Source organism: Oncorhynchus nerka, linkage group LG14 (genome assembly GCF_034236695.1).
Source record: "Oncorhynchus nerka isolate Pitt River linkage group LG14, Oner_Uvic_2.0, whole genome shotgun sequence".
Lineage (NCBI taxonomy): Eukaryota > Metazoa > Chordata > Actinopteri > Salmoniformes > Salmonidae > Oncorhynchus > Oncorhynchus nerka.
The window spans coordinates 56096918-56117069 of NC_088409.1; the positions used below are offsets into that span (position 1 = coordinate 56096918).

The window sequence follows — 20152 nt, forward strand, 5'->3', positions numbered from 1 at the left end:
ATGACTGACATTTTAAGGGCTCCTAACCAGCTGTTTGTTTTTTCGCATTGTGGAACTAATTTTGTACATAATGTTGCTGCAACCGTCTCTTATGACCGAAAAGAGCTTCTGGAAATCAGAACAGCGATTACTCACCTCGGACGAAGATGATTTTCTTTAATGAGTCCGACGCGAAGGATATACTGGTTTGTCAAGACAAGGCCCAAATCCCCATCATCAGCGTGAAGAAAAGACAGAGGAAAAGGGGAAGGGGTGCTTTGTAAGAGTTCACCGAAGAGTAGGTAAACCACCACTACCCTCTGTATTATTGGTAAACCACCACTACCCTCCATACAACCATTGGAAAACAAACTGGACGATCTACGATTAAGACTATCCTACCAACGGGACATTAGTATGAAGTGCTTTGAAAGGCTGGTCATGGCTCACAACACCATCATGCCGGAAACCCTAGACCCACTCCAACTCGCATAACGCGCAAACAGCTCCACAGATGACGCAATCTCAATGGAACTTCACACTGCCATTTATCACCTGGACAAAAGGAACACCTATGTGAGAATGCTGTTCATTGACTACAGCTCAGCTTTCAACACCATAGTGCCACAAAGCTTATAACTAACTTAACCTGTTGAAGCTATGGGGACGCTATTTCATTATTGGATAAAAAAAACGTGCCCGTTTTAAGCGCAATATTTTGTCACGAAAAGATGCTCGACTATGCATATAATTGACAGCTTTGGAAAGAAAAAACTCTGACGTTTCCAAAACTGCAAAGATATGATCTGATAGTGCCCCAGAACTGATGCTACAGGCGAAACCAAGATGAAACTTCAAACAGGAAATGAGCATGATTTTTGAGGCTCTGTTTGCCAATGTCTCCTTATATGGCTGTGAATGCGCCAGGAATGAGCCTGCTCTTTCTATCATTTCTCCAAGGTGTCTGCAGCATTGTGACGTATTTGTAGGCATATCATTGGAAGATTGGCCATAAGAGACTACATTTACCAGGTGTCCGCCCGGTGTCCTTTGTTGAAATTGCTGCGTAATCTACAAGCTGCACGCAGTCATCCAGTGATTGAGAGGAGAGAGGAAACTTCCACGAACGATATATCATGAAGAGATATGTGAAAAACACCTTGGATTGATTCTAAACTACGTTTACCATGTTTCAGTCGATATTATGGAGTTAATTTGGAAAAAAGTTTGGCGTTATGACTGAATTTTCTTTTTTTTGGTAGCCAAACATGACGCAGAAAACGGACCGATTTCTCCTGCACAAATAATCTTTCAGGAAAAACTGAACATTTGCTATCTAACTGAGAGTCTCCTCATTGAAAACATCTGAAGTTCTTCAAAGGTAAATTATTTTATTTGAATGCTTTTCTGGTTTTTGTGAAAATGTTGCCTGCTGAATGCTAACGCTAAATGCTACGCTAGCTATCAATACTGTTACACAAATGCTTGTTTTGCTATGGTTGAGAAGCATATTTTTGAAAATCTGAGATGACAGTGTTGTTAACAAAAGGCTAAGCTTGAGAGCTAGCATATTGATTTCATTTCATTTGCGATTTTCATGAATAGTTAACGTTGCGTTATGGTAATGGACTTGAGGCTGTAGTCACGATCCCGGATTCGGGATGGCTCGACGCAAGAAGTTAAGGACCCTGGGACTAAACACCTCCCTCTGCAACTGGATTCAGGACTTCCCGACGAGCCACCCCCAGGTGATAAGGTTAGGCAACAACATCTGCCATGTTGATCCTCAACACCGGGGCCCCTCAGGGGTGCGTGCTTAGTCCCCTCCTGTACTCCCTGTTCAGTCAAGACTGCTTGGCAAAGCACGACTCCAACACCATCATTAACTTCGCTGATGACAAGTGGTAGGCCTGATCACCGACAAGACATCCTATTGGGAGGTGTTCAGAGACCTGGCAGTGTGGTGCCAGGACTAAAAAAAACTCTCCCTCATTGTGAGCAAGACAAAGGAGCTGATCGTGGACTAAAGGAAAAAGAGGGCTGAACAGGCCCCCATTAACATTGTTAGGGCTGAAGTGGAGCGGGTCGTTAGTTTCAAGTTCCTTGGTGTCCACATCACGTAAGAACATTCATATAAATGTATCAACAAATATACACAGGCAGTTAGGAAAGCTCAGGCTAGCTTTATCAAGCAGAAATTTGAATCCTGTAGCACAAACTAAAAACACTGTAAAGTCCATGGAGAATAAGAGCACCTTCTCCCAGCTGCCCACTACACTGAGGCTAGGAAACACTGTCACCAGCAATAAATCCACTATAATTGAGAATTTCAATAAGCATTTTTCTACAGCTGGCCATGCTTTCCACCTGGCTACCCCTACCCCGATCAACAGCCCTCGACCCCCCACAGCAACTTGCCCAAAACTCCCCCACTTCTCCTTCAACCAAATAGCTGATGTTCTGAAAGAGCTGCAAAATCTGGACCCCTACAAATCAGTCTAGACAATCTGGACCCTCTCTCTAAAATTATCTGCAGAAATTGTTGCAACCCTTATTACTAGCCTGTTCAACCTCTCTTTCGTATCGTCTGAGATTCATATAGATTGGAAAGCTGCCGCGGTCATCCCCCTCTTCAAAAGGGGGAGACACTCTAGACCCAGACTGCTACAGAACTATATGTATTCTACCCTGCCTTTCTAAAGGCCTTTGAAAACCAAGTTAACAAAACAGATTACCGACCCTTTCGAATCCCACCGTACCTTCTCCGCTATGCAATCTGGTTTCAGAGCTGGTCATGGGTGCACAGCTGGTCTATGGGGGTGCCACAGGGTTCAATTCTCGGGGCGACTCTCTTCTCTGTATACATCAATGATGTCGCTCTTGCCGCTGGTGATTCTTTGATCCACCTCTACATAGACGGCACCATTCTGTATACCTCTGAACCTTCTTTGGACACTGTTAACTAACCTCCAAAAAAGCTTCAATGCCATACAACTCTCCTTCCGTGGCCTCCAACTGCTCTGAAATGCAAGTAAAACCTAATGCATGCTCTTCAACCGATCGCTGCCCGCACCTGCCCGCCCGTCCTGCATCACTACTCTGGACGGTTCTGACTTAGAATATGTGGACAACTACAAATACCTAGGTGTCTGGTTAGACTGTAAACTCTCCTTCCAGACTCACATTAAACATCTCCAATCGAAAATTAAATCTGGAATTGACTTCCTATATCGCAACAAAGCATCCTTCACTGCCAAACATACCCTCTTAAAACTGACCATCCTACCGATCCTAGACTTCTGCGATGTCATTTACAAATAGCCTCCAACACTCTACTCAACAAATTGAATGCAGTCTATCACAGTGCCATCAGTTTTGTCACCAAAGCTCCATATACTACCCACCACTGTGACCTGTACGCTCTTGTTGGCTGGCACTTGCTTCATATTTGTCGCCACACCCACTGGCTCCAGGTCATCTACAAGTCTCTGCTAGGTAAAGCCCTGCCTTATCTCAGCTCACTGGTCACCATAGCAGCACCCACCCGTAGCACGCGCCCCAGCAGATATATCTCACTGGTCACACCCAAAGAAACCTATTGTAACAGGCCTATGAAACACTACCAATGGCCTCCTACAAATACCTATTTTATTAACTTGAGTCTCTAGAAAACTGTTGTGCTGTGACATCGTCAGTTAAAGCCATACCATTTCCTTCCTCTTATAGAAAGCCTTTTTAGGTCCATGCCATGTTGACCAATAAATTCCTCTTCTCTACATCAGAATAAATGAAATATGGCCATTGGCTAATTTGCTTAAACATACAAAAAAAAGTATGACTGTAGAGCAATATCATGGAAACACTAGCAGCATTTACTTTGCTTGGTGATTGAATAGTACTTAGCAGCAGGAATAGCATTGCAGAACAGACCTACAGTACTTTGTACTAAATATGATGGTCCGTCAAATGAAGTATTTTCAGAAAACTCCCAATCACTTCCATTCAGAATATCCAATAAATCAATGCCGTTCCCAAAGAGTATTTTAAGTGAAACACTCTCAAGTCACTTCATTAGTCATTACATGCATTTATTTGAGAGAGGAACAAAAAAAGTTGCCATACATATCTTTGTGATTACCAGCACATTTCAATTAATTTAACAAATAATTAAAAATGACAAAAAAAAAAAAATGTAAGCATTACAAATAGTGAGGGCAGCACAGCAATGAGGATTTGGGTTGAAAAACAACCTGGTTGACCAGGGGTGAAAGAACAGAGGGATTGAAACAAGGGGCTCTACTCAACCAAAACCTATATCCAGAGGATCCCGCGGTTGAGTCAAACTTGTATTCTTCTTGCACTGTAAGAAAGCAAGTTTTTACTGTACCCGGGAATCTTTTGGATACAAGTTGAATAGGGCCCTTGGTAGCTGGCCCATAGGTTCACAGTGTTGGGCTCACATGTCCTCAGTGTTGTTGGGAAGTCCACTCAAACTTTCACCCACCTGTTTGTGTTCAAATCAATGTCCTCCATGCCTACAAAAGTCTTAAGCAGTAACTGCTGTTGGGTAATACAGTATATCTATATCTAGAAAGGAAACCACCAGCAGCCCCAGCGCCCCCAGGTGGCCACAGATTAACCTAGCACAGTAGTGTTTAAGATGTGATGTCTCAAAACAGGGATAGTCTCTCAGTCAGTGTGTTGTCAGAGTGATGTCAACCACCACTCACACTGCCCCTCCTTAAGAAAACGTCCTTTTCGTTTATTTTCATAACTGCACTCTCCCTCCCTATTGCCATAACCGTTGATCCCTCCACCCAGCAGTCTCATTTATCCCCCCCCCTCAAAAAAACCTCAACGTAATAATTGCTCTAATTTGAATCTGAAATATACACCAAAAGGGGGGAAATCTTTAAAAGCAAACCCCATTGAAAATAACAAATAAAAAGAGGGAGAGAAGGGGAGAACAATAAATCACACAAAGTAAAAGGCTCATAAAATAAATACAAACGACTGATTTCTCCAAGCAGCAAAACAAAAGGAGATGAGATTTAAACCTAGCCGAGTCGAAGGCAACATTAATCCTGCGTAGAGCTGGGAAATGAGATGGCACAGTGTTGTACCAGCAGAAGACTGAAAGAAAGAAGGGAGGACACGAAAGACAAAGTCAGAACTACTTTTTCTTTATACTCCTATTGAGTGTCGCACTACATTTAATCACTCTGGTCGGACAAACATGAAAATCTGCCTGGAAAAGAATGTCTGAGATAACTGTCCGGTGGAGGAAAAAAAGAAGAGTAGACTTACTCTAATGAATGGCATTACTCCATCAAGGCAGACATTTTGTTATCCAACATTTACAGAGGTTTCCAGAAGGCTTTAGATTAGACTAATTCTGCTATCTGATCCCAAAATAAGTTTTGATTGAGACACTGTTTTTGGCAGATGACAGATGGTTTGGATGTTCCAGAGCGTTGCTGGAGACAGACTAGAGGGGACGATTCCTGAGGGGGCCAAAGCCAACGGAAGGAACAGAAAAGAAAGCGGTCACTTTGGCAGAGATCCCTTACGAGGTGGGGGCAAATAAAACTAACAAGACAAATACGCACAAAACAAATGCCTTCTCCTGTCACACCTTCCTTGGTTATAAAACCCTCTGTGCCCAACTGTCATTGTCAGAGAATGACACACTAAAAAGCCAGCAGGTCCTCTTGGCTGGGTCCCACACTGTCACACACAGCTGTACACATTCTCTCTCCTCCAGCAGAGGGCAATAGTAAGGTTGTGTCAGTGTGCACGCTCACGACACTATCAAGAACACAGGTCGGGGTGGAGCAGGGGGTGAGCAGTGTGTCTTGGGGTAGAGCAGTGATTAAGCCCCTCCTTCCCTCTCTACCTCTTTCTCACCCCCTCCCCCCCAGCTCCCTGTTACCTGCATGAGTGTGGTTTCCTGATTGACGGAATGTAGTGATAGGCAAAAGGTTAGTGTGACTTTCTTCTTGTTTTTTTATTACTTTCTTTAAAATGTGTGTGTGCGCGCACTTCGGTTGAAGACGTAGTTAATCCATTACGTGCTGTGATGAAGCTCAATGATTATTGTTGTGTCTTTGAGTTTTTTTTTTTTAGGTGTATTACTTAGATGACAACTGGTCCTCTGTTGTCATGGCGGTGGTGAGTTGTGGGATTATGACAACGGGAGAAAAAAAAAAATTGTAGGAGCAACAAGAGTCACCGAGACACAGACGATACGAGTTCCCGTGTTCCTCTCTCCTACAGAACCACTGCAGAAGAAACAGAAAGGACCAACATTAGAGAACTCATTGGCCGACCTACACTATATCAAATAATGACGTCTCATTTTGTGTGCGTTACCGCAAATGTGTCGTTGTAGTTAGTGTAGGTGTACCATGACAGGGCTATGGTGCGTCTCTCCCAGTCTCCAGGCTGGCCTCCAGCAACAGCTCCTCTAGATCCTGACCACAGCTCAGCTCTGCTGTCACACTCACTGGAGAATGCACACACACTTCGTCAGACTTTGTGTGTGTCCGCAGGTGTATTATGTGTGTGTACTGTATGCATGTGTCGGTTACAACCCTGTTGTCACACTACAGACAGGGTGTTCCCTCAGAGCCTGTGACTCACCGTGCTCCATCACACAGCTGCCAGGCCCAGGCTTGGGGCCCTCGGTATCCAGCAGGTGAAGGGCGAACTCTGGCTTCAGGCCGTTGGGCAGGGCCGAGCCCATCATCTCCTCCACGCTCTCCCCCTCGTTTGTGGAGCTCTCGTCTGGGGACTCCTCTGCCTTGGGAGGGGAGCTACGGCCCTCCACCTTCAGAGAAGTGTCTGTCTCGGCTGGAACAGGTGAGGGCTCGGCGGGAAGGGTGGTCTGTGATTGCCCCTCTGGTTGGGGAGGCTGCTGCTGTAGTTGCTCTAGAACAGGACGTTGTTGTTGCTGCTGCTCCACCTGCACAGGAAGTGCCTGTTGTGCTAGTTGTTGCTGCTGCTCCTCCTCTGACAGATATAGTTCCTGTTCTGCTTCACTCTCTGTGGCTCCCTGCTCAGAGGGACTCTCTGGCACCACCTGTCGGTGTGCCTGTGGAAGTGTCTCTGCCGGTTCCTGTTCTGGGGGCAGAAGCTCAGAGTCTGGCTGCACTGTTTCAGGCTGTGACTTGAGTGGTGCTGTTAGAAGCAGACCCCCCAGGGGCTTAGTGTTAGTCTGCATCGCTAGCTGAGGCACTAACGGTTGCTGAACTGTGTCGCTAGCCTGTTCCTGCTGTGGAAGCCGTTCTGACTGCATCTCAACTTCCTCTGTGTTGGTTTGAGACTCTGCCTGTTCACAAAATGTATCTTCTACTGGGTCCTGACTCGCCTCCTTTTCTACCACCACCTCCTCTCCTTCCAGCACAGCTTCAGTGGACTGCTGCTCAACAGCAGACTGTTCTAGCCGGGGCTCTGTAGTTGTCTCTACCATCTGCTCTGTCTGTTGGGGTGATGCTAGTGATTGAGTGGCTACATCTTCTGTAGGAAGGGACGGTGTGTGTGACGGCTGGGCTGCTGTTCCTGGGCTCTGCTCCGCCAGTACAGGTTGCGAACGGTCTAGAACGCCCTCAACTTCCTCCTCTGTGGGTTGGGTTAGGAGGTTGGATGGTAGTTCTAGCGTCTCAGATGGGTCATTAGGAGTCTCTACTACGGCCTCCTCTGAAGAAGGTTCCTCTGGCGCAACAGGACTCTGCTCCGTCTGTTTAGGATCTATTTTCTGTGATTCATCTAAACTCTGGACCAGCTCCTGTGTCGTGGGCGTGGTCTGGGGTTGTGTCTGTTCTGTCAGGCTCTGTGTCACCTCCTGTGTAAGTGGCGTGGGCACGGTCTGGGGTTGTGTCTGTTCTGTCAGGCTCTGTGTCAACTGTGTCAGTGGCGTGGGCTGGGGTTGTGTCTGTTCTGTCAAGCTCTGTGTCACTTCCTGTGTCAGTGGCGTGGGCGTGGTCTGGGGTTGTGTCTGTTCTGTCAGGCTCTGTGTCACCTCCTGTGTCAGTGGTGTGGTCTGGGGTTGTGTCTGTTCTGTTCTCACCTCCTCCTGTGAGGGTTGTGAAGGGGGCTGTGGTCGATGTGTGGTTTGCTTCACTAATGACACCGCTGGCTCCTTTGAGGCCTGGGGGTTGGACAGGCCAATCTTCCCCAGAACCTGCTGCTGGTCAGAGGGGCTCTCTACTCTGGTCACCATGAAGATCTTGTGGCCCCTCCCGGGGCTCGACACAGAGATGCAGCGGCCCGGCGAAGGGGGCGTACCGGGGGGGCCCGTGGACTCCGTGACGGTGATCCCTGAAATGAAAGCCCCCGTAGCTGGTGGTGTGAGGGAGCGGTTGGCATCTGTGAGGCACTGAGGGGGTGCTGGTTTGTCGCTGCCCGGAGTGAAGGGCCAGTGTGTTTGGGGACAGGGGAGACGGTGGGCGCTTTAGAGAGAACCACCTCTTCCTCCTCATCATCGTCTGTGTCAGAGTCTGACTCCAACAGCAAAGGCAACACTATTCCCTCAGAGCACACTGCCGATTGGCTGTTAGTCAGGCTCTCAGTGTCTTTTACTCCTTCCTCTCCTCCCTCACACTCACCGTCTTTCCCATCTTTTTCAACATGCTCGCCGGAATCAGCTCCATCCTCCTCTTCGGTTCTGTCCTCGGTTGCTATCTCGGCCATTGATGCTGAATGCATCTGCTGCTCGGTCTCCTCCTTCTCCTTGGCTAGGATGAAGTTCCGCTTGCAGCCGTTCTGGATCTCAGCCAGCAGGGAACGCTGTGTATCGATGAAGCTCTTCACCTGGGAGACAGAAGGAAAAAACAGAGGGATGAGAACTAGGAGATATCGGGGGTTCATACATTGATGTTCCCCCATCTATGTCAACCTTCCTCCCCCCATTCCTACAAATTAATTTTCCCATTTATTTTCCCTGGACAACAGAATTCATCTTGACAATGTATTACAAAAGGGCAATTTGCATACAGTTCCCCCTCCTTTCTGTACTTCTCCCCATCACCTCCCCCCCTCTCTCACAGTTTCTTTCTTGGGCTCTCGGTCCAGGTCGAGGCGTAGGAGGGAGGTGTTGACTTTGAGGGCCAGGGAGAGGGCCATGAGGCCCCCCGTCTTGATCTCATTCTCCCTCAGGTCCAGACGCAGCAGCCGGGGGCTCTCGGCGATGAACTCTGCCACTGCCACGGCACCTGACATACGGTACAGGGGGAGAGGTGGTGGTACAGGGCTCAGCTCAATGCCTTTTCACACACTAACAGCTCCGTTTACATGCACAATGAGTTGTTTTCAATCAAAATGATTGTAATAGCTGTAAATAGCAAAACAAGGACATACACCACATGCACACACACACACACACACACACACACACACACACACACACACACACCTCGCAGGACAGCTTGGTGGATGCCAGGCCCAGCCTGAGCACCGAGCGGTTGGAGATCAGCCCGTCCTTCAGCTTGTGGACCCCCTCGTTCCCCACAGAGTTATGGCCCAGATTTAGAGTCTCCAAACTCTGGGTACAGGGCTAGAGCGAGAGAGAGAGGAACAGGGTTTACACATAGCATAGGACAGTGGGCAGAAAATATACTGTTACGTACGAAGGAAAGTACAACAAAGTGCCACCAGATGGCTGTATCGATCACTTTCAAAATGTATATACAGTTGAAGTCAGAAGTTTACATACACTTAGGTAGTAGTCATTAAAACTCCTTTTTCAACCACTCCACAAATTTCTTGTTAACAAACTATAGTTTTGGCAAGTCGGTTCGGACATCTACTTTGTGCATGACAAGTCATTTTTCCAACAATTGTTTACAGACAGATTATTTCACTGTATCACAATTTCAGTGGGTCAGAAGTTCACATGCACTAAGTTGACTGTGCCTTTAAACAGCTTGGAAAATTCCAGAAAATGATGCCATGGCTTTAGAAGCTTCTGATAGGCTAATTGACATAATTTGAGTCAATTGGAGGTATATCTGTGGATGTATTTCAAGGCCTACCTTCAAACTCAGGGCCTCTTTGCTTGACATCATGGGAAAATCAAAAGAAATCAGCAAAGACCTCAGATTAAAAATTGTAGACCTCCACAAGTCTGGTTCATCCTTGGGAGAAATTTACAAATGCCTGAAGGTACCACGTTCATCTGTACAAACAATAGTACGCAAGTATAAACACCATTGGACCACACATCCGTCATAGCGGTCAATAAGGACACGCGTTCTGTCTCCTAGAGCTTAACGTACTTTGGTGCAAAAAGTGCAAATCAATCCCAGAACAACAGCAAAGGACCCTGTGAAGATGCTGGAGGAAACGGGTACAAAAGTGTCGATATCTACAGTAAAACGAGTCCTATATCGACATAATCTGAAAGGTCACTCAGCAAGGAAGAAGCCACTGCTCCAAAACCACCATAAAAAAGCCAGACTACGGTTTACAACTGCACATGGGGACAAAGATTGTACTTTTTGGAGAAATGTCCTCTGGTCTGATGAAACAAAAATAGAACTGTTTGGCCATAATGACCATCGTTATGTTTGAAGGAAAAAAGGGGGAGGCTTGCAAGCCTAAGAACACCATCCCAACCGTGAAGCACAGGGGTGGCAGCATTATGGTGTGGGGGTGCTTTGCTGCAAGAGGACCTGGTGCACTTCACAAAATATATGACATCATAAGGCAGACAAATCATGTGGATATATTGAAGCAACATCAGTCAGGAAGTTGAAGCTTGTTTGTAAATCACAAAGCCCTGACCTCAATCCTATAGAACATTTGTGGTCAGAACTGAAAAAGCGTGTACGAGCAAGGATGCCTACAAACCTGACTCAGTTACACAAGCTCTGCCAAGAGGAATGGGCCAAAATTCACCCAACTTATTGTGGGAAGCTTGTGGAAGGCTACCCAAAATGTTTGACCCAAGTTAAACAAGTTAAAGGGAATGCTACAAAATACTAATTGAGTGTATGTAAACTTCTGACCCACTTTGAATGTGATGAAAGAAATAAAAGCTGAAATAAAATCACTCTACTATTATTCTGACATTTCACATTCTTAAAATAAAGTGGTTATCCTAACTGACGTAATAAGGGCATTTTTACTAGGATTAAATGTCAGGAATTGTGAAAAACGGAATTGAAATGTATTTGGCTAAAGGTGTATGTGTATGTAAACTAGAGTCAGAGTTCAAGTAACAGACATCTCAACATCAACTGTTCAGAAGTGAATCAGGCCTTCATGGCCAAATTGCTGCAAAGAAACCACTACTAAAGGACAACAATAAGAAGAGACTTGCTTGGGCCTAGAAACACGAGAAATGGACATTAGACCGGTGAAATTCTGTCCTTGGCCAGATGTCTAAATTTGAGATTTTTCGTTCCAACCGGTGTGTCTTTGTGAGAAGAGTTGAAGAACGGATGATCTCTGCATGTGTGGTTCCCACTGTGATGCATGGAAGAGGTGTGATTGTGTGGGGGTGCTTTGCTGGTGACACTGTCAGTGATTTGTTTGAGATTCAAGGCACCCTTAACCAGCATGGCTACCACAGCATTCTGCAGCGATACGTCATCCCATCTGGTTTGCGCTTAGTGGGACTATAATTTGTTTTTCAACAGGACAATGAGCCAACACACCTCCAGGCTGTGTAACGGCTATTTGAGCAAGAAGGAGAGTGATAGAGTGCTGCATCAGATGACCTGGCTTGCACAAATCACCCGACCTCAAACAAATTGAGATGGTTTGGGATGAGTTGGACTCCAGGGTGAAAGAAAAGCAGCCAACAAGTGCTCCACATATGTAGGAACTCATCCAAGACTGTTGGAAAAGCATTTCAGGTGAAGCTGGTTGAGAGAATGCCAAGTGTGCAAAGCTGTCATCAAGGGTGGCTACTTTGAAGCTAAAATAAAAAATATTTTGATTTGTTTAACACTTTTTTGGTTACTACATGATTCCATATGTGTTATTTCATAAATTTGATGTCTTCCCTATTATTCTACAATGTAGAAAATAGTAAAATAAAGAAAAGGTAGGTGTTCTAAACCTACATGCACATGTCTCTCTCCCATTATGAGAGTGCAGTGGAGGCAGTCACAGACCTGCCAACTCTGTCCAACTTTTTAGAGTACCACATGCGCGAGCCAAATTGGAGATTCAACTCGCAAATCTAGTACAAAGGCATTTTAGAAGCATTGCCTCTATAGCTAATAGCGGACACTCATTCATTCTTCATCGGGCAGTCTTCTAAACTCCCCACTCCATTTAATGCCAAGATGTTTATTTATTTTTTATTATACTTTTGTAATGCGGATCATAATTACAGTACAGTCTGTCAGGTTGCATGATCCTCGTAACATTACGTGGAAAATACAACTAATGAGACGCAGAATTATATGTGTATCATAACCGCACAAATGCATCAAGTTATTTTTCATATTTGCATTGAATTTCTTTCACTAGCAAATGTGAGTTAACTGCTGGCACTTTAGAGCCCACTGAATGTCCATCTTATGTTCGAAAAGGGATTTGTCCATGTGTTTACGTACAGCTGACACTCGGCAAACTCAGCATCACAACAAACAGGAGGGGCAGACACGAGGTAGCTACGTCAAATAATGATGTATTAATCTCCATGTCCATTGACACAAACTCCGTACATGTCTGTGTTGCAGCTCAAGAATCGGGATGTTAGATTTACTCAGTGGATTTATTAATTATTAAAATGTTTAAAAAACTACAAATAAATCAAGCCCTATTAATTTCTGCATACTTTTAACTTGGATCTCATACCTGCGTACATGGACAGAGAATTGCGTAGTTGGTACACAAAATGCGTGCATGCTGGCATGTCTGCAGTCATGGGATCTCTTGCATGAGTGTTAGAGGAATGTCCAGAGCGTGTCTTCTGCACCACTGGACCCAGTCCCTGATGGGAATGCTAGCTGACAGGCCTCTCCGAAGACCCGGAATCTTGTGTCTACGTGCCAACATTCCCAGAAGGCCTCAGTATTCCCAACACTCCTCAATCTAAAGGGACATCATTCTAGTAGCTGCTGCCTTAAATTTCTATATTTTGATATGGTGAGGTAGGAAGTATCAGTCGTACCAAACCTGTCCATCTGGAGGTCCAACTAACCTTCATGCCAACTGGATAATATACAGTATAATCACAATTAGTGATGCACCGATATTACATTTTTGGCCGATACCGATATCCAATATTTTCCTTGCAAAAAAACGATGATAATAGCCGATATTTAAAATACTGGTGTCCTTTTAAGCATTCTAGTACAGTTAAATAGTTAACACACACACACACACACACGCCACTACAATCCCTGGTTCAAATCCAGGCTGTATCACATCCGGCCGTGATTGGGAGGTCCCATAGGGCGGCGCACAATTGGCCCATCGTCATCTGTAAATGGTAAATAATTTAGTCTTAACGGATTTGCCTAGTTAAATAAATGTTACACACACACACACACACACACACCCCCCCGACCAAAAAATTATTTTGTTGGCATTTACCTATGTCCCCCTTACCAGTAAAACATAATCAAAACCTATTTCTTTCACTTACTTGCTGTGCTGTTTCGTCGTTTCATTCTTAACCAGGATTTCTATGGAACGCCATTTGGGTCTTTGCGTGTCAAATAACACTATTTGACATGTCAAATAACACAACAATCTGTTTCAGTAACTATATAGCTAAGTGTAATCTAAAATAACCCTAATTTATAAGACCGTTCTTATTTGGTGGTCGGACCCATCTATGTGAAGCCATAATAAGGATTGGCCGCAAGTCGACTTTGCGGTTAGCCTTCAAAATAAAAGTATGGCATAATTCTACCATCTGTATTCATTTGCATCACTGTAAATTACATACTTTTATTTTGAAGGCAAAATTGCACTATTGTGCCTAATCCTTATTGTGGCTAGCTTCACAACACATAACCCGGTCTGGTTGAGCCTCACTAGCCAGATGAATCAAATCAAATTTATTTATATAGCCCTTCGTACATCAGCTGATATCTCAAAGTGCTGTACAGAAACCCAGCCTAAAACCCCAAACAGCAAACAATGCAGGTGTAAAAGCACGGTGGCTAGGAAAAACTCCCTAGAAAAGCAAGCTGGCTGTTTATAACATTAGCTTTGGGCAACAGGGTTAACCTCTTCAACTTATGGGGGCGCTAATGTCATTATTGGATCAAAAAACGTGCCCGTCTTAAGCGCAATATTATGTCACGAAAAGATGCTCGACTATGCATATAATTGGCAGCTTTGGAAAGAAAACACTGACGTTTCCAGAACTGCAAAGATATTATCTGTGAGTGCCACAGAACTCATGCTACAGGCGAAACCAAGATGAAAACTCAAACAGGAAATGAGCAGAATTTGAGGCTCTGTTTTCCATCGTCTCCTTATATGGCTGTGAATGTGCCATGAACGAGCATAAGCTCTCTGCCGTTCGTCCAAGGTGTCTGCAGCATTGTGACGTATTTGTAGGCATATCATTGGAAGATTGGCCATAAGAGACTACATTTGCCAGGGGTCCACCCGGTGTCCTTTGTCTAAATTGGTGTGTAATTTTCAGCTGCAGGCATTTACCCATGGGATTCAGAGGGGAAAGCACACTTCCACGAACGATATATCATCGAAGAGATATGTGAAAAACACGTTGAGGATTGATTCTAAATAACGTTTACCATGTTTCAGCCGATATTAAAGAGTTAATTTGGAAAAAAGTTTAGCGTTTTGACGAATGAATTTTCATTTTTTTTTGGTAGCCAAACATGACGCAGGAAACGGACCGATTTCTCCTGCACAAATAATCTTTCAGGAAAAACTGAACATTTGCTATCTAACTGAGTCTCCTCATTGAAAACATCCGAAGTTCTTCAAAGGTAAATGATTTTATTTGAATGCTTTTCTGGTTTTTGTGAAAATGTTGCCTGCTGAATGCTAACGCTAAATGCTAATGCTAGCCATCAATAGCTATCAATACTGTTACACAAATGCTACATTTACATACATTTACATTTGAGAAGGATTACTTTATCCTATCCTAGGTATTCCTTAAAGAGGTGGGGTTTCAGGTGTCTCCGGAAGGTGGTGATTGACTAGTTTTGCTATGGTTGAGAAGCATATTTTTTGAAAATCTGAGATGACAGTGTTGTTAACAAAGGCTAAGCTTGAGAGCTAGCATATTGATTTCATTTCATTTGCGATTTTCATGAATAGTTAACGTTGTGTTATGCTAATGAGCTTGCGGATAGATTTACACAGTCCTGGATACAGGTTTTTTTAGTAGCTAAACGTGACGGACAAAATGGAGCGATTTCTCCTAAACAAATAATCTTTCAGGAAAAACTGAACATTTGCTATCTAACTGAGTCTCCTCATTGAAAACATCCGAAGTTCTTCAAAGGTAAATTATTTTATTTTAATGCTTTTCTGGTTGTGAAAATGTTGCCTGCTGAATGCTAATGCTAAATGCTAATGCTAGCTATCAATAGCTATCAATACTGTTACACAAATGCTAGTTTTGCTATGGTTGAGAAGCATATTTTTGAAAATCTGAGATGACAGTGTTGTTAACAAAAGGCTAAGCTTGAGAGCTAGCATATTGATTTCATTTCATTTGAGATTTTCACGAATAGTTAACGTTGCGTTATGGTAATGAGCTTGAGGCTGTATTCACGATCCCGGATCCGGGATGGCTCGCCGCAAGAAGTTAAGTAGCTGGCTAACTATTTATTTTCATGAACTGCAGTTCAATTTCAATAGGCGAACAACAAGTGGTAACCTATCTAATACTTACTAGGATTCCTAAATCATTGCTAAGAATAATTAAAATGACTGTAGTTTCTACTGGTCATTGTTTTCAGGCTGGTTGTATGTGTGCTAGCTAGGTACCAAGCTAAAGCTAACGTTAGCTACCCCAGAAGTTGTGGTCGAATAAATTATGCTTCATTACCAACGCGGTATTGTAAACACATCGTTCGTTGACCGGTGTTTACAGACTTTGTGTATAGCTTTGACAGTGCTACTGTATCTTTTTTGACATGCAAAGACCCAAACGGCGTTCCATAGTATGTATGTCGTGAAGCTAATGGCAGTGACGCTATTACTGTGCAACTCCGGTAGAGCAACATCTGAAAACATAGCGTACTTGGTAGTGTGTACCGGTGCTCGACCAGTCGGCGAAAGCCATCATCACCCACGACAGAGAACGGTCAACTGTCAAGGGCAATGAATTCCATTATCTTGGCTTTAATGGATTTCGCCTTTGAGTTGTCTCGCTGAAATGTTCTTACTCTTTGAAATGACTGCTCCATCCACACAGCAGATATTGTGTGGGCTAAGTCAGGAATGCTGTGTTGCATTTGTAAGCGCAACATTTTTACGTGGCGTTATTACGTCATGCACCTACGTTATATAGGTAGCTTTGACATCAGGATTTAACGTCAGCTTTAAACTCGACACCGGGCCGATACCGATGTTGGCATTTTTAGCTAATGTCGGCCGATATATTGTGTATCCCTAATCACAATATCATCCACCCAGTCTGAAAAACATGCTCCCTCAGGCCTGATAGTCCTCCACAAGGTCAAAACATGACATTTCTCTATGATAAAAGGACTGTTGGGAGCAGCAACTAGTACGTGCATGAGCCACCATCCCACTGACTGACAGGCCTAGATATAGACATCACTACCATGCCTAATTCAAGGCCCAGCCTTTAAAGCTGAGCCCAGCTTCTCTGTCTTGACAGGACAAGCCTGAGACAGGCTGGGCGGGGGCGATAGCAGTGGGAGGGAAAGGGCACACCAAAGAGTTACATTGCACTGCTATTGACATCACTGAAAGCAAAACCTGACTGACCGTCAGTCACATTAGCCATATGGGTGGGATTCTTTACAGTTCATTTAACTGTATAGCTTGCCTCGACCGTGTTATGAACTTCATGTACAGAATGGTGTCCAATGTAACTGCAAACGCATGTCTATGGTTCTGCAGGGAACCCATAGAGATTCATAGTCTGTTTTATATGGGGGACATGTGAGGCAGGCTCCAGACACACACACAGAACTGTTTAATCAGCAGAGTCCAGGGAGCACATGCAAACCACAGTTTCCTCAACCCTAATGACTGTATTGCATTTGTATGTGTGTGCACGCACATGAGCAAGATGCTTCGCATTTCACTGTACTTGTGTATGTGACATTAAAACATCTTATATTTTTGTTGTGTGTGTGTGTGTTTACCAGTGCAGCTGCGAGGTAGCCCATGCCATTGTGCGTTAGCTGGTTGTTCCAGAGCACCAGAGTGACCAGGCCTTTCCTCTGTTCCTTCAGGCCTTCACAGACATAGGCCAGACCTGTACACCACACAGAGGGAGAGGTAGAGAGAGGTTAGGGCTAGACCTGTAGACCTGACCTTTTGGACTACGAGACGGAAAACTCAACACTGGGTTTCGAGGTTGTCATGATGTGGCAGAAAAGGTGTGTGAGAGAGCGACAGACAAGAAACAGAGAAAATGAGAGCGAGAGAGAAAAAGTGAGAAAGAAAGGTTCAGACAGGGTGTGAAAGGGAGCGAGAGAGAGGACTGGACAAGAAACAGAGTGAAGAGGTTGGTGAGATGATATCAGTGAGCTGTATCCCTACCAGAGTCCAGTATGTGGTTGTTGCGGAGGTCCAGTATCTGGATATTGCAGTTGAACTTGAGCAGGTTGCCCAGCTGTGCAGAGTCCTGCAGGCCATTCAGCTTGTTATCAGCCAAGTACAGCTCCCGTAGGTTCATGTTCATCTTCAGAGCTGTGGCTGAAGAGAGGGAGGGAGGGAGACACAAATGAGTGAAGGATGAGGAAATGGAGGCAAAAAAACTTCTCAGTTAACAGTGATGATTTCCTGTCTCCCCTCTTTCCGTCCTGTTACCCAGCAGCATGAGTGGTCGTCCAGAGAGCCCAGCGTTCTCCAGGTGCAGCACAGCAAGACTGCCGCTGATGCGGAGAGCCCGTGCCACAAACGGGGCAGAGTGGTCCAGCAGGGGCGTGTTGCGGGCGTCAAGGTACTGCAGAGAGCTCGTCTGGTGACAGACAAAAACCAACATTTCAAAATTCATATTTATTTTATTTAGCCCTTTTTACATACGCAGTTGTACAAAGAAAGGAGACCCATTTTCTAGATATCATACAGACATCCTCATGAGTCACTGACACCTTCTTACAATCAGAGGTAGAAACAACATTTTCTCCTCAGTGTAGATGTAACAGTATAGACTTTACGTCCGTCCCCTCGCCCTGGGCGTGAACCAGGGACGCTCTGCACAAGTCAACAGTCACCCTCGAAGCATCGTTACCCATCGCTCCACCAAAGCCGCGGCCCTTGCAGAGCAAGGGGAACCACTACTTCAAGGTCTCAGAGCAAGTGACGTCACCGATTGAAACGCCACTAGCGTGCACCACCGCTAACTAGCTAGCCATTTCACATCGGCTACATAGACATGCTAACCCATGACAGCAGACAGTTTTGCTTGCGTCTTCGGTAAGCCGGCGATCTACAGCCCACATACTGTACGCTGGGGCTAATATGGGCGGCCGGTAGCCTAGCGGTTAGAGCATTGTGCCAGTAACCGAAAAGTCGCTATGGGAAAAATGTCGATGTGCCCTTAACCACGTGTGCACAAACACGCTCGTATAGAGGACGTCCTTGAAATATACATTGGATAATCCTCCCAGCATCCCTGGGTGTAGGAACAACGTGCGCAGGCAGGCAGGCAGGCGCACACACACACACACACACCTTCGGGTTTTACTGTGACCTGACCTCTCTTCCATAATCCAGCAACCTCCCGTAATCTGTAATCAGAGCTCTGATAGTGATGACTCACGTCACAGTGCCAGTTAAGAGCATTATCCCCTGGCTGGTACTGGAAGCCAATACCATTATTCTCTAACAAATACATACGACTCCCATGCAGCGATGATGACATATTCATAGCCATGTCCAGACACGCACAGCACTTCTGCTAATGTAAAGGACGTCGCTCTGCTTGCTCAGAGTATTTCTTCGCCTGCGATTTGGCTCAGAGGCTCAATCCCAGGACCTCTGCCTTGCAAACACGTGACCTCCCTCCTGAAGCGTCTCTATACATCACGCTATTGAAAAAGGCCTTCAAATTGAGCACGGGGCGGCGCTTCACGCAGAGGAGTGAGTTTCACAGATCCCTGTCTGCTACACTAACACGTACGCCAAAAAGCGCTCATGCGTGTATGTGCACTGAACATATGAATACAAAACACCTTCGGCATGCCCGAGCATCCGATCGCTGCCCAAGGGGGTGCTTAAGGTGGAGACCGCAGGCAAGTCTCATCATCAAGTGTTAATGACTCACTGTGTTTCATCAACTCAGGGGATAGGATACGTTGGTTTAAATGCATTCAACACATGCTGCTGGATTCTACCCATTGTGTCATTGAAGAGCCCATCACTTGCTTATTATGATTACTAAATACTGCAAGATTTAAAAACACTTGACCCCAATCCCTAAAAGTCAAAACATTGGACTATAAATTGCACCTTCCTGTACTATACTTATGCTACAATGTTTATTCTATTCTACTGAGCCATTTCCTTCATGCTCGTATTGTTATATTTTCTTATTGGTTGTTGCTTTGTCGAGGATGAACCTGCAAGTAAACATTACGTTGGACAGTATATACCATGTGTATCCCGTACATACGACTAATAAAACATTCAGAAAATCATTTAGAAAATCCATAAAAGATAGTTGGTGATAATATCATGCATCACATCCTCTGTTCTACCATTAATTTCACACCCCTCGAGGTCAAGACCTCTCACCTTCCTCATCATGTGGGCTGCGGCCTGCCAGCCGCGGGTGCCGATGTGCTTGTTGAAGGAAATGTTGAGGTGTGTGGCCGACTCATAGTACTCAATCATGTCAAAGAGAGCTGACGCACCCTGGGAGGAAGAGAGGGGAGAGATGTTTAGAGAGGATCAAATGTTAGGCCACACTTTACACTGGCCTTATGTCCTAACTACTAAGATAAGATCAGAAAAATATTCCTTAAACATATTCCCTACAAGTGTTGCCGTATGTTATAAAAATTTTAAAAAAGTAGAG

General features: G+C 44.9%; 1 protein-coding gene across 1 annotated transcript in view; it reads right to left on the minus strand.

Moving 5' to 3' along the window:
* Window positions 1-4050: 4050 nt before the first annotated feature.
* Window positions 4051-20152, minus strand: part of LOC115141458 (protein phosphatase 1 regulatory subunit 37-like) — a 61866-nt gene continuing 45764 nt past the window's right edge. The window contains 10 exon segments of the mRNA XM_065000195.1: window positions 4051-6260; window positions 6386-6484; window positions 6622-8337; window positions 8340-8790; window positions 9025-9191; window positions 9391-9532; window positions 17271-17383; window positions 17671-17826; window positions 17941-18091; window positions 19870-19989. Coding sequence (XP_064856267.1) covers window positions 6396-6484; window positions 6622-8337; window positions 8340-8790; window positions 9025-9191; window positions 9391-9532; window positions 17271-17383; window positions 17671-17826; window positions 17941-18091; window positions 19870-19989 — 3105 coding nt within the window. The 3' untranslated portion in view covers window positions 4051-6260; window positions 6386-6395.